At 37.0% G+C, this 15,751-nt stretch overlaps 1 protein-coding gene and 1 long non-coding RNA gene across 3 annotated transcripts; both read left to right on the top strand.

The window, feature by feature from the left end:
* Positions 1–874: 874 nt before the first annotated feature.
* On the top strand, positions 875–12,183 carry LOC108978383 (RNA-binding protein 26). The gene is made up of 5 exons (XM_018948634.1): positions 875–1,029; positions 1,090–1,453; positions 1,515–3,983; positions 5,102–5,230; positions 11,505–12,183. The coding sequence occupies exons 1-5, from the start codon at positions 971–973 to the stop codon at positions 11,742–11,744; spliced, it is 3,261 nt and encodes a 1,086-aa protein (XP_018804179.1). The 5' UTR covers positions 875–970; the 3' UTR covers positions 11,745–12,183.
* Positions 12,184–14,485: 2,302 nt separating this feature from the next.
* On the top strand, positions 14,486–15,473 carry LOC108978382. 2 transcript variants are annotated; one of them, XR_001994107.1, is made up of 3 exons: positions 14,486–14,626; positions 14,687–15,026; positions 15,163–15,473. It is a non-coding gene; the product is annotated as an uncharacterized LOC108978382 (long non-coding RNA). The 2 variants fall into 2 exon arrangements; XR_001994106.1 differs by lacking the exon at positions 14,687–15,026.
* Positions 15,474–15,751: the final 278 nt, after the last annotated feature.

Genomic DNA, 15,751 nt, shown 5'->3' on the forward strand with positions numbered 1-15,751 from the left:
TTAATTTCCGATTAAAAATCACGTTTATTTTTGAGCTATGACACTTAAAAATATAATTGCAACCCTGTTTTAAGCTGTCATTTTACATAAAGACATATTTCGTCGTTAAATTGTTGAGGAAGGTAAATTTTAAATAGATTTATAATATCTACTTAAATTATAAAAATTGTATACAGTTTTTACTGTTAAGAATGAATGGAGAAGGTGCGCCAGTTCACAATAGCCATGCACAATGCTCATTTACAATAAATTGACCGAATCAGCCGTTCATATATCACTAGATTCTGCAATGGGTGCTCTCGTGTCCGTGTATATTTCGGTATAGAATTTTTGCAATCTGCAATCTACCAAGACCATGAGAATCCCCCTATTGTGTACCAGTGTATTTATGTGTTAAACGAAAAATATCGAATAAATGCTGTCAACTCAAGTATCGACTATATTCGTTCGCTTAATAGGTGTCCAACGAGACTGTCTATATTTGGATGGAAATTGTATAAATTAAAATAGCTAAAATATTGAAAATTGTTCACAACGGGACGTAAAGGGTTATAACTGAAAGTCTGAAATCAAAAAATTAAACAACTTCAGAAATTGTATTCTAGATGGAATTTTCTGTATTATCGCATATGGTAACGTAATAACGAGTAGTAAAATCCAGAAATTTTTCACTCGTTGATTGGTGCACGCAAAAGTAATGATCTTAATAATATGACGAGTATTCGCATATGCATTTAAAACTGCTACCCCACAAAGGATTAACATTTTAAAGTTCATTTATATCTAGTCTTCTAACGTTGAATTTTTTTATATTTTTGTTTGTTTTTAGAAAAAAGCTGATTGGGTATCTTAAAGAGAATATATAATATTATAGTGTATAGCCAAATTTTATTAGTATTGTATTTTAAAAATCACATCAAAACAAGGCAAAGTTATTAATTTATGAAAAACACTGAGAAACATTATTAAGATGATCGTAAAAAATCAGGAAGCTCTGAAAAGCTGGCTCGTTGTCGTATTGGAACCTTTGTAAGTATGAGTACTGATTACAAAGTAAACCGTGTATATATTGTGACTTTTTTATTATAGATGCGATGCGGATTCTTCTGCCCTTGCCCGCTATGTGTTGGCGCTGCTTAAGAAAGATAAACCAGAAAAAGAATTAAAAAAATTAATGATAGAACAACTTGATGTTTTCCTTGGTGAGGAAACACAACCTTTTGTAGAGAGGCTATTTACTGCCATTAACACTGAGGATTATTTTACTGATATCTTACTACCCTCACCAAAATTAAGCAGTGGAAATTTTGTTGGGGAAGAAGTCGCTCCCAATAATATTGATACCAGAAATGTATCTATTGAAGGAGCACACATTACAGAACCTCCATTGAAAATTGATAACCTGCCGAATACTGTTTGTGCCGAGAAAGTTCAAACTCTACCAATAGATGACGTAAGTTATAAATTTGCGAAGAAATTTATTTGCATTTTTCACAAATCCTTTTTTTTTTTAGAATAAAGAAAAAGAATTACTCGGCAATAGTACCATATCTGCTAATTTAAAATCTGAAACAACGAGCCAAATTGTTCATTACCCTGCTACAATTAAAAGTGAAACGCCACCATCTATTCCTACCCACTATTCTCAAGCTGGATCTCACGTTCGCAGTGCAAGTCCTCCTCCGAGGACTATTGCTGACAAAGAAAATCAACCGCGAGAGAGCCGTCGTCGTCGTGCTTCTCTTCGATCCCGTTCGCGATCACGTTCTCGATCACGATCTAATGAAAGGCATTCACGCCGAAGTCGTTCTCGTGATCGCCGAATAAATGAGCGTGAAAAAATGCAACGTCAATTTCGCAATAAATCTCCACCAACAATAGACTTTCGGCATGTAGGATCTCATGAGCGTAGGCGAGGTGCTGGCGGTAGTGGAACGGAACGTAGACGTATTGGTAACAGTAGCAACATGACAGGTTCAGACGAAAGATCACCCCGTTTTGTAGGAAACGGTGGAGAGGGTGTTGGTCGTAAAAACCGACTGAACCGGTCAAATTCACGCAGCCGTTCACCTTCTCTTGAACGTGTAGGCAGAGGTAAGGGATCACCGAATGTATCAAGAATCGTTCGCGGGTCGCCTGATCGTCATACTAATCATACACATTTACAACATGAATCAGAAAAGCGGCAACGATGCCGTGATTTTGATGAAAAAGGTTACTGCGTTCGAGGAGAAACATGCCCTTGGGACCATGGGATTAATCCCGTTGTGTTTGAAGATATAAATAATACCGGCTTAATTGGAATGTCCCTTCCGGAATATAACCCAGATGCACCAGATTTATGGATGAGATCTTCTGGGTCAATGGTTTCTTCTAACCCGCTATTGACAGGTGGATCGACAGTAAGTGGTACTGTTAATGCCTCAGGTATTAATCCATTCACTGGTGTAGCGAGGTCAGGAGGAATAATGCCGGTTTCTGGAGTTGTAGCAGCCGTTGGGTTTCCTCCACTTGGTGCTATTGCAGATAAACAAAACAACCCTGGTTCAATTGCGGCAGACTACACTGGAAATACCAACGCTGGCTCCGGTTTTAGAGTTGCTACCCCGATGCTTTCTTTCCCTTTCAATTCTTCATCCGTTTCAGCTCCACTGCAACGAGAATTAATTCCAATTCCTGTTGTTGATGCAGGTAATCCTGGATCGGGTGGAGATATAACTCAAATGGCACAGGGTAAGCGTCGTTTTGATTTAGAAGACTCGGTGGCTATTGCTGAAGGGCCCGTTAAACGTAAGTTGCCACTTAACAGTCGTCTTGGTCCGCGTTTACCAAGTATACAAAGTAACTGTTCTCTGGAGTTACGAAAGATTCCACGCGGCATGAATACAATCGCACATCTTAATAATCACTTTGCTAAATTTGGCAAAATTGTAAATATACAAATTTCTTATGATGGTGATCCCGAAGCAGCTATTATAACGTTTTCAACACATGCCGAAGCAAATGTTGCATACCGTAGTACAGAAGCTGTGCTTAACAATCGCTTTATAAAAGTATTTTGGCACAGCCAAGATACAAATACATTAATAAGTGATATGGCCCCTATGACAATGGGTAATACACGAAAAAATAGTCAATATCATTTAAATAACGTCCCAGCTGTTCCAACTCCGGCAGCTGATTCAGCAAAAACACCGAATGAAAATGTTGCAAATCCGAGTATTACTCCGTCTGGAGGCATACCTGCATGTGATACATCGAACGCAACAAACGTTAGCACTCCTCTAGCTGCCGCCCATGTACCGGCAACATCTTTGCGATTAAAAAACAATGTATCACGTAGTCACAACTCTGGTTCAACAAATGCCATAATACGTAAGAAACAAGAAGAGCAAGCTAAAGCTGTTGTACAACTCGCCAATGGACTACGGAAAAGGAAACAGGAACTATTACAAAGTTATGTAAAACAGATGAAATCTGCTTTGGAAATAGTAGAACGTTGCGAACCAAATGACCCCCAACGAACTAAAACCCTTGACACTATAAAAGTCTTGCAAGAAACTATTGATAAATTACGTAAGGAGATTGCCGCAGAACAAGAACAAATCCAAGCACAAATTCAAAACCAACATCCAATTCCACCAAAAAAAACGAAGGAGCAACAAAAGAAAGAATTGCTGGATATAGAATTGGAACTAATAGCTCAACAACAGGAGGGAAATGATACTACGGCCATACAAAAGCGCATTGAAGAACTGCAGCGCAGTCTTGGGGTCGTTCCTGGTAGTGCAGCCGTTGGTGTTGTATCTTCTCACCCGTTACCAATAGGGAGCAAAGTTCCTCACTTCCCCTCTGGAAGAAAAAATCCCCGATCCCGTCCATCGTTTCCTGAGGGATCTACTCGCGTTGACCGCAGACCAAAAACGATAGTAGTTACTGGTTTTACTAGTGAGGAAGCGGATTTCGTGTTAGGCCACTTTAAGGTAAGTTAAAAAAATTACAGATTTTCACTTAAGGGGTTTTATAAAGTTATATTCTATTATTTTTTTAAATTTTTTTATTTACTATTTTTTTTATTTTTATTTTTTTTATAAAAGACATTGTTCATACTTTTATATATGATTAAAGGTGTAAATTTTAATTCTTCGTGAAAAATGTACCCGTTTATTAGCACTACAGCTGTTGTGCCGATACTCTTTTTGTCATACAACTTTTCCGGCGAGCACAAAAAAACGTTTTATTTAGTTTATATCATATCGCCGTACTTGAACGAAAGCCGCAAATAGTGATGATTTTACTGAAAATAGCGATTTTTGTGGGTCTAAAAATTGCTTTTTCATTCCAAAAGAATTCTTATTTCAAATAACAATAAAATAACAGCCATGGTTCATAACAAATAAAGCCATTCATTCAGACCTGAATATACCGTTTGTTAATGATGAAATTAAAAGATTTAGTTCAGCATATTTGCTCAAGATAAGTTACCATGACAATCCTTTGGCAGTCATGTTATTAGATGATAGTAATGAAACTATTACAACTAAATGTTAAATTACATATGTTACTACGATATTAAATGTATAATTAAATTTTTTGTATAAGCATTTATATTTAGAACATATTGTATATATTTTATATCTCCCATGAGATCAAAAATATAAGCCAAATAATGTTTTTTTTTTTTATCCAATTTGCTTATTATTTACTAAAATAGATTGCAAATAAATTGTATTTAACAAAACAAAACAAAAAAAAATAACAAATCCTTCGATAAGCATGAGATTGTAGTTTTCAAGTAGCCAATAAAAAATTATATCGATAAGTCATATGATTTATGACAAACCTTGCTCTCAGCAACGGTACTTTTTAAAAAGCATCATTTTGAGATAATCGCGATAGGGGACACATGGAAAAGCGTTGTTGACAGCTGTAACATTGTATATATCTTAAAATTATTTACTTTAAGAAAATGCAATAATAAATATCGATTTCTCCAACCCACACAAGTGTATATAACCCCTTAAGAACAAGTAGTAGGTTTTAATGTTACCTATATAATGAAACTGAACCTTTTGGAAGTAAAGAAATTCTAACTTTTTAGCATTTTGGAGAAATAACTAAACATGATGTGGATAAAGAAATACCCCAACTAATATTATCCTATGCTACACGAATAAATGCGGAGCAGGCTGTATTGCGCGGAAAAGTTTTCAAAGATAAGCGACTGCAGGTAAGAGTTGTAACATAACTTTGTAACTACCAAATTCTTAATTTCTCCCTAAACTTTGAAATTATTTGTTTTGGTTTCAAAATAATGCAGAAATATGTAAGAGAATAAGAAAATACGGTTGATTCAATGGAATATGTTAATTAAAATGGAAGGCGAAAATACAATACAACACAAATACCTTCTAAAAGAATTATATGTGAAATACATCAACCTGAATTTAAAGTATCAAAAACAGAATATATATATATATATATTATGGCTTATAGTTTTATTTATGGCTTTATATGATGTAGTAAACAAAAACAAAATCCCAATTACATATTATTTAAATTCCATAGAAAATAATTATATGTGCAAAATAGAAACTTCTTAAAATTCATATCCAATATTATATTAACACGTATATAATAAAAATAACTTTAAGTAATTGAAGTTTAGTACTAATAGTAACACTTTTTTGAAGTTTTACCATGCACAGTCTTCGTGGCACATACTAAGTTTTGTAGAGTAGTTAGTTCAATTTTGTCCCACTCTGATACAATGACAATTTTTAACTGCTTAATTGTATCATACTGTTTGGCATATGCATATGGAGTGGGGAGCAAAAGTGATTCCGCGCCCAACATTTTCGTGTTTAAGCGCTATAAAACCATAATTGTTTAGTTATGATGTATTTTGTAATGTTTTTCCATCTGGTATTTTCAACTTGTTGAAATTGTCTATGGATCCTAGCGGGCTTGGTATTAGTTCCTCCTCGGATTCGTTGGGAAAGCTCCTGACTTTGCCAACTTGTCTGCTTTTCGTTACCGAAAAAATTCTTGTGGCCGAGAACCCAGATCAAGTTTAATTGGAACTTGTCTTTTATTGAGGTTATTGCTCTCTTGCAGTTGTGAACTATACTATGCTGGAATTTGTCAAGGGTGAAGGCAAAGCCAGGAGCGCCGCCTGGCTATCCGTAAATATAGTTGCTTTATGTATATTCCCGTGGTTTTCTAATAGAACTTCTTTTCTATACCTAGTACTTCTGCTTGGAAGATGCTAACCGAGTTCGGTAGACGTATAGAGCGAGATATACCTAGATCAGCGGAGAATACCCCGTGCCTACCCCGCAGTCCATTTTGGACCCGTCGGTATAGACTGAGATGGTATCCTCCTTTCCTATTGAACGTCTTCTCCATTCTCGTCTAGATGGTATTCTCAACTGGAAGTGTCTATTTAAATCCGGCTTTGGGAGAATGTAGTCTGAATTATTAATGATGAGCTTGTTTAGGTTTACAATATGTCCGTAGTTCTGCTGATTCCAACCTCCCAATTATTTTATTCTTATCGCCGCAATAGATGCTGTTTTGTGAATAAAAATGTTCATTGTTAGTTTATGCAGGATTACAATGAGCGCATCAATCGGACATGACCTGATTGCACCAGTAACACCCGCGCATGTATAGCATTTAACTTTTTAATGTTGTATTGTTTGTTTAGCGCTGGCCACCATACCAGAGTTCCATATGTAAATAAAGGTCTTATGACAGTCGTATACATCCCCATTAATAAACTTCTTTTGAGGCCCCAATTCTTGTAGCCGATTCTTTTACAATTATAGTAGGCCTGTATGCTTTGTTTATTCTTTTTTCTATATTTATTTTCCAGGAAAGTTTGGTGCCCAAGTATTTAGCTGTTGGGGATAGAGTGAGTATTGTACCGTTTCGTACAGGAAGTTGAAACTGAGGGATCTTGGTTCTACTTCTGAATAGCATCAGTTCTGTTTTGTTCGGGTTAACTCCTAGTCCATTGTTTTTAGCCCATAGGTTTAACCTTCGAAGTGCTCTTTCCATAATCTCGCTGACTGTTGAAGGAAACATGCCTGATACCAACAACACTATATCGTCTGCATACGCTACTGCTTTCACTCCTCCACCATTTAGTTGGGGTAGTATTTTGTTCAGCGCTACAACCCATAGAATCGGAGAGAGAACCCCGCCTTGAGGCGTCCCTCTACTCACATAACTTGTTTGTGCAGCGCAGTTTGAAGCTATAATCTTCCTATTCTCCATCTGCACACAGTGTCATCTATACCACCATGTGCCAGAGAATTAATTACAGTATTTACTTCTATGTTATTGAAGGCACCCTCTAGTTCTAGAAAAGCAGCCATGGTGTATTGTTTGTGGTGTAATGATTTTTTAATTACACTTATCACCTCGTGAAAGGCAGTTTCGGTTGATCGGCCCTTTATGTACGCATGTTGGACTTCTATAACTTCTCCGTTCTTCTGCCTGGTTTTGGAAGGAACACAACTTTACTTCATTTCCAACTTCTTGGGATGTACGATAGTTGTACGCTAGCTTTGTATATATTTTCAAGCCTTTGAACTATTGGTTCTACCAGTTTTTGTAGCATGATGGGCATAATCCCGTCAGGACCTGCGGCTTTAAATGGTGCAAAACTATTTATGGCATATTTGATTTTTCTTTTGTCTACTATTTGGCTTCGATAATCAGCTGCGTTCTACGGTGGTTCTGGTTGAACCCTCCTTGAAGGTGTTTTCTGACTCCCGGGGAAGTTCGTTGTAATTAGTACCTGCAGAGACTCTTTTGCCGAGGAGGTCCAATCACTTCCCTCCGCCCTAATATAGGCAGTATTAATATGATATTTGGATAGCCTAGTGGTTTCTCTGCAACTTTTCTGTGCAGAAAGATCGCCATGAGTATCTTTTGATAATATCTTTATATGGCTGCCACATTTTTGTTCTAAAACTCTGAAAGCTTTTCTTAGTTGTGTTCTCAAATTCTTGATTTCACTGTTCCACCAAGGAAGATACTTTCTCTTTTTCAAAACTGTTAGCGGAGTGGATTTATTGAATGTTGTGGTTAAAATTTGTTTTTCTACTTCTGAATATAGTTCCCGAGGATTTCTAATACTCTCATTGCCTCCCTTTTTAGGGCATTTTGTTGCTATACTGCTAAATTTTTCCCACGCTGTTCTTCTCGGCTTCCGACATGTGAGAGGAGCACTCTATTTCTCGCGGATGCTGAAGAGTATCCAGGAGTGATCCGACATGGATCCAGTTATTCACAACGAGACTGTCTGTGTCTGTTGATAGGGTGGGGGTCCAGCACTTCCTCGCACCCGGAAACCTATCAGAATATACTGCAAGAGTGACTCACTTCTGGTGTTTATACTGGAGCAACCCCATACAATGTGCCTTGCGTTTGCATCAAACCCTATTAGGACATCTTTCTTCCTGTTCTATTCTACTAGTCTGGTGAACGGGGTCGGTGGTATGTCTTCGTCATGAGCTAAGTAGGCAAAACCAAGAAGAAGGGCTTTTCCTTCTGTTCCACCTTTACTACTGTCATATCTGCTGTGTTGTAATTAGGACAACGAAATGCATTTATACTTCTATTGATAAGAATGCATGCCCTAGGTTTACTTTTGTTCCGTGTGTAAAAACCTTTATCATTGTTTTCATTGTCCCAGGGCTCCTGTACTAGACTGATGTCGATGCCCCCTCGTTCACGAGGGATGTCAGATTCGCTGTAGCACTCTTCGAGTCCACATTCCTTAGCAACTGGCTGGCGTCGTCGACCTCTTCCGTGTCGTCTTCGTCAGCCGCTTTGTCGCCTTGGAAGATTTTTAGTATGGCCTTGCGAATTCCGAAGCTGATTTTGTAGTCAATCTTCTTGAGAGCCTCAATGGACTCATCGCAAATGGCCACCAGTATTGGTCTACTTGCTTTATTCGGTTTTTCCTCCTTGATCAGCTGCCATTTATCTTTACCAGGTATAGATTTGTTCTGCAGCTTGATGCACTTCAGGAGTTTTTCGATTGGCTCCTCTAGAGGGAGTAGCTAAATGCGAGTACGAAGACTCTTCTGAATGTCCTTGTATAGTGCTCGGAGAGAAGGAATTTCCATCTATGATGACTACTTGCAGGCTATCCCTGGCTACATCACAGAAATGCCTCGGCATTGTTGTGCTGCTGTGTTCACTTTCACTCCGTTTAGGTTTTTTGGGCAGAGTTTCTAGTATTTCTGTGATAGAGCGATTCCTTTTTGGTGAAGTACCGGCTGCTTGATCTTTGGCTATCCTTCCTTAGTTTGAAGACCGCCCTCTGGTGCCGGTTTTCCTTAGGTGAATCTGGGACTTCTTGCGCTTCTTTTTGTTTTCTCCTGTAGCCGCTAGTGCACTTTGGTGGGTGCTCACGGCAGCTTTGGAGGTGGACGCTTCCTCCCATACCACTTTGGTTGGTATGTCCGGCAGTACTCTAATTCGTCCTCCTCGGATTCCGTAATGGGAATCCTGTAATTCATGTCGCTGTTGTCGTCAAATTGGTTGTTGTTGTGGAGTTCTTGAATTCGTTCTTTTTTAGTCCCACGAGTAAGCCGAAAAGGGTTGGTCACTCTTCCACAGAGCTGGTATGCGGAGAGAAGGCTTTTATACCTCCAACCTCGCCCGGGCATCAGAGGGGGCCGTTCGCGATCAGCTATTTATTGTCACCCGCTGACCATTCAGCCCTCGGCACGGGTACCTCGACACCTTGGCTTAGGGTGGTGTTGGTGCCGGTATCCTCATACTTCTACAAGCGTAAAACCTAGGGTTTATTCATCCATATCACTATTGTGGGAATTATGAGGTGTCCCTCTTAGTTCGTAAGATTAAAATGCGTTTCCTTTTAGATGCACACTTTACTCTTACTTAAGACCCTTCTCCACGACAAGGCGACCAACTTCAAAGAGGAGTTGAGGAATGACCTCTTGATGTTTCTAGGAGACCATTCCGCTCCAAACAGATGATGTTTCTGCGAAAACATCCCAGCAGGAACTGCTTGGAGAGGAGTTCATTATGCCCCTTAACTGGTAGCATAAGCGCCTCACTATACAGCTCTGAAGCTTCTTCATCTACCGCTGCATCGAGATATAGAAGTTAAGCAATAGCGAGGAGGACACCATCCTGTGGAACCCCTTGTTTAATTCTTCTCATTTTAGAATTTCCTTCTCGAAACAGTATGTATGATTGACGACCGCTCAGGTAATTCATTGTCCACTTAAGTCCTGGACGGAGCGTAGTTTGTTTTATGCAGTACCGTTGCTTGACAAATCCAACGCTACGAGGATCGTTCTCTCACAGGGTGGTTTCTGGTTAAGGCCACGAACTATCTGAACGTTTATGACACTAAGTGTTGTGGTGGTACTGTGCAACCTTGCCTATCTGTATATATGTACTACTGGGAGTAAAAAAATAGTAAGACTTTTAATTTTATTTTCACGCGAAAACCAATGGATTATCGGAATCAGTGAAAACTATTTTCAAAGATCGTTTGATCATAAGAAAAGTGAAAGTCCGGTTGTTTCCAAAATCACAAATTTTTTTTTCGAAAAACAGCATTGCGTTAAGACCTTGAAATAATATTTTCTGACGACCAAGATGTCATGAAACGTTTATTAGTGGCGAAGAGTCTTGGAACGGTTACGACCCAGAAACAGACGATTTATTGTAGAATATCGTGGCAAAAGAGCAGAAGCCGAAAAAACCACATCAAAGCAGGTCAAAAATCTAAGTTGTGTTGASCGTTTTCTTCGAGGTGTGGTGCACTACGAATAATTTCCGACCGGCCAAACCGTCAACAAGGAATACCATCATCCCGATCCCATCGTATTGATGATTTATCTCCGCGTGACTTTTGAAACCGTTTTGAGTCGATTGAAGACAGTAAACGTTACGTTACGCGAATTGAAGGCTATAACGGAAAATTGGGAAAAAGGGCAATTACTTACGAACTGTTCCACATTTGATAAGAAATTTTACGCATCTTGTTCTCACAAAGCAGCCGTTTTTTGTCAAAACCACTATAGCATATAGCTGTCATACAAACTGAGCAATGAGAATCATACCCTGGTATGGATTTTTTTAAGAGATATCTTCACGAAATTTGGCACGAATTAAGGTCATGGTACAATCTGCGAAAAATTGGCCCGATCTCAGCAATTTTGCAGCAGAGTGTACCATTACCTAAACCTTGTTTAATTTAAAAGTTTTTTTTTTTACATCGGACCACCGTAACATAAAGCTGCCAATAAACTGACCACTCAAAAAAAAAAGTTCTTGTATGGAAACTTTTGTATTTGTGCAGATTATTATAGGATGCACGCAACCGAACTTAACATTTTTTCATGTGTTTATTTTTTTTTTTTTTTTTATCTAATAATTACTCGTTATTTAAATATTCTCGCCCCTATATTGTATGATTATTAAACATAAATGTTTTTAATATTTAGATAACCTGGGCACCGGTCATGTCAACATCATCGGTAACTACGGGAGTTTTGATAACTGATAAGGTGTACAAACCTGATGAAAAGTTAAGTAGTCATGATCCAATAAAATCAGCCGCATCTCAAATTAGTAATGATAAACAGAGTAATGATTCTGAAGTCGGGGGAGAAACATTGCCGGAATTGCGGCTTGAGGATGAAGAGGAAGATGAGGAATCTGAAGATAGATCATGGCGCCGCTGATCGCAAAACAGTGCTAAGCCTTTAGTACGATGTTGGTTTAGTGTTTATTTTGGTTAAAATAATGGGCATGTGTCATAGCACATAATAGTAACTAGAAAATTTAGTGCATAATTTGTTTGCATGAATTATGGTAACTACTGATATTTATTTTGTAACATGCATCCTGGTGTAGTGAAGAAAAATTATGTAATACACTGATGTCCCATTAGTGTTATATCATGCCTTCACTAATCATCAACAGTACTTTTGAAACTGGCAGATTTTAAATGTTTATAATTTCGCCGTGATGCATGTACATAAAATTGAGCATTAAATAATATGAACGAAGCAAAAAAATGAGCAATGGGCATATGTATAAAAAAGTTTATATATACAAATGCTGCTTTTACATTTAACTACCATATTACTAGAAATCTTGTAATACTTCTTAAAGTTAAAAGAAAATGCGGTAGTGATAGAATAAAAAGATCTATAATATTTGTGTATTTTTTTAAGTGAGATTCGCATATATACCGCAAATGTACCAACTAAACTTTACTGTTACTAGATTTCTTGTAATTTACTATTTCTTATGAAATTAGTTAAGATTCTTATGTTGAATTAAAAAACGTCTGAAAATAAAATATTAAATTAAAAAAGTGTACAAAATCCTTTAATATAAATAATAAAAATAGTATCTTAAAACTTTTTATTAAATTAATAATGAAGATACAAATCAGGTTCACATATTTATTAAACATATATATATATAGTATAATCATAACAAAATATTGGATAGTCGAAAAGTCGATGTTCCATCGCCGGACCATGAAGAAGTCCAAAAAGAATTAGTCATCTGAAAAACAACAAAGCGGCCGATGAATTGCCGGCCGAGCTATTCAAACACGGCGGCGAAGAACTGATGAGGAGCATTCGTCAGCTTCTTTGTAAAATATGGTCGGACGAAAGCATGCCCAATGGTTAGAAATTAAATGTACTCAGCCCAACCTACAAGAAAGAAGACCTCACAATCTGCGCCAACTAGCGTGGGATAAGTCTCCTAAATATCGCATATAGGGTTCTATCAAGCGTATTGTGTGAAAGATTGAAGCCCACCGTAAACAAACTGATTGGACTTTATCAGTGTGGCTTTAGACCTGGAGAATCCACAACCGACCAGTTATTCACCAAGCGCTAAAACTTGGGAAATACCCGTGAAAAGAGAATCGACATCCACCACGTCGATTTCAAAGACAGCACGAAAAGGAACTTCCTTTATGCCGCGATGTCTGAATTTGGTGTCCACGCAAAACTAATACGGTTGTGTAAATTGGCGTTAAGCAATACCAAAAGCTCCGTCAGGATCGGGAAGGACGTCTCCGAGCCATTTGAAACCAAACGAGATTTCAGACAAGACGAATCCCTATGGTGTGATATATTCGATATGCTGCTGGAGAATATAATTCGAGCTGCAGAACTCAACCGAGCAGGTACAATCTTTTATTAGATATATGCCGATGATATCAATATCTGTGCGCCGTTGTTAACTCGGCTATAGTCGCGTAAGCGGTGTCTTAACAAAGTACAAAGAATTTTATTCGAGTGCTACGATAGACATTGTGAAATCGTATTAATGGCATGAAGAATTTCTAGAGACGTGAGCTCTCCAAAACAAAAAAACTGGCTGTGAAGATGATGTTGAAAACATGGTGAGTAATGTTTATTATTTAGAATATATTTATTATTATCAGGGGTGTTGTGGAATCCAAGACAAAATTGCTTAGATGTCAGAATTGCAAACCAAGTCAGATTAACAATTGTGTCACAGAATCTGGTTGGATTTTCGTCTTTTCGAATATACGCTAAACCAATATTCGAACCAGCTGTTTACTAATGTGACAAAACTCGCAAATGAATCCATTGGAGGTAATCCTATTAAAGTTTTTAATCAGTTCCGAATTAAAGAAAGATTTTAAGAGATATGTAACATTTATAGATGGGAATTTGAAATATTGTCGAAGCTAGAAGGGAAATAGTGACCGATCGATATATGAGCGCTTGGGAAGAGAGCGAAAACTTTGACTCGGTTTAACATTTTTACGATTTTTCTGAATTGGCGGGCAGGATTGAAAAAAAGTAAACGTATGGAATTGGGGCAGAGTTTATTATCTTTGGCATTAAATTATCTTCTATATAAACTAAAAAAATTAAGAAAATTTTTTTGGTCAAAAACCGCTTTTAAAAAAATTTAGAATTTTATTTTTTGAAATTTTTCTAGTTTAACTTGAACAATTGTTATTAACAAATATGAATCTCTGAAATACACACGCGAGATGCATCGGCAAATTGCTTCCCTAAGGCAGAATATCAAAGAAATCGTATCCAAAAAAATTTCGGGTGATGTTTAAATATATAACAACTTTTTTGTGTAAAACTCAATAATTAAGGCATTTCGTACTTTATTCTTATGTTTTCTCCTCTAGAAATAAAGATAAATCAATTCGTAACAATAAAATAACTCGATTTCTTAACTTACTTACATTTCAAATCTGTGTGCGACAATCTTCTTGCTTTGTTTCTGGCAGCAAAACCGATAAAATTGGTTTCTGTGACACCCAAAACAGATACAAATTCTGCTTCGAATATCAAACCAATAATATCTGAATTCATGACACCTACTGTTTTGTTTTTTGTTCGGTTTCAATTCTGATTCCGACAACTATCAGATTCCACTACATATATGTACATATATAATATTTTATTGGATATTTCGCCAACTGTGTTGAAATAGTATTTGTATATATTTATTACGTACACATTTTGCTGCATTTGACCTTTGAAGCGGTCTTAATTTTGAAAGTTCATAAGTAGTTTGCTGAGATATGTTTTGAGTTTGTGCTATGGTAACAATTTCTATATCGATACTGTCATTCATATATTGCGTTATATTTTTCCGTGTTAAGAAATTATGAAGATAACAACAAGCCAAAACTAATTTCGATGCTTTTTATGGATTCAAATGTATCCTCAGTGCAAGAGCGTGAAGTCGGCTGCACAAAATTCCGAACGCTTTTTCAACGACCCGTCTAGCTCTCGATAATCTGTAATTGAAAATAGTTTCGTCTGCAGTGAAAATACATCATCTCCAACAAAAACAAATAGAATTTCTTCCTCACTCATAGAAACTATTGCCGCTTGAGGAATATATAAGAATACTACAGCATTATATACTCTTCTGTTTGCATCAATTTCAACGGCTATGAACTCATATTTCGCATTAGCGATTACCATCATAACAATAGAGTAGGATTTTTTATAATTGTAATAATATGAGCCTTTTCCAGGTGGTGTCATAATTTCGACATGCAATAGATTCATTTTCGTTTTTAGAGTCTGAAAGAAAAGTTGAACTAATTTTAGTTTCCTTTTTTTTTTTTAGATGAATTTTAAAGCAACAGACAACAATTCAGAATTTCTTGAAAATGCCATACAACATCTAGACCAAGTCAAGAATTGCAAGTGTATTCCCTTTAGTTCACCAACGCGGAGGCTTTTAAGACTCTAATGGGTATTAATGAATGGTAAATAGTCAGGGAATTGCGACCAGTTCGTTGGTGGAATGGGTGAAAACAGTGAGTGATTTACCAATGCCTGATGTGATAAGCCACAACTTGATGAATATATTGATAATATCTTATACATATATAAAAATAAATCGGAAAATGTGTTGCTAAGCGCATAACTCAACAACGCCTGGACCAATTTGGCAAATTATTATTTTTAAATGTTCGTTGAAGTTCTAAGATGGTTTCTACGGCGAGAAAAAATCGAATAATTACCGGAAAACCTCTAAAAACAGATATTTTCTTTTTCCTATACAAACGAATCAATGTTGTTAATGAAATTTTCAGAGGTTTTTCGTTATGGATCGGGGAAGGTTTAGAAATAAAAGTACCTTATACTTTTTATGAGTCGTAAAGTTGGACAATTCCGAAAAGTAACTTTTTTCTATATACATAATTTTTTAT

The sequence above is a fragment of the Bactrocera latifrons genome, unplaced genomic scaffold, assembly GCF_001853355.1.
Source record: "Bactrocera latifrons isolate USDA-ARS-PBARC rearing strain unplaced genomic scaffold, ASM185335v1 scaffold_1203, whole genome shotgun sequence".
NCBI lineage: Eukaryota > Metazoa > Arthropoda > Insecta > Diptera > Tephritidae > Bactrocera > Bactrocera latifrons.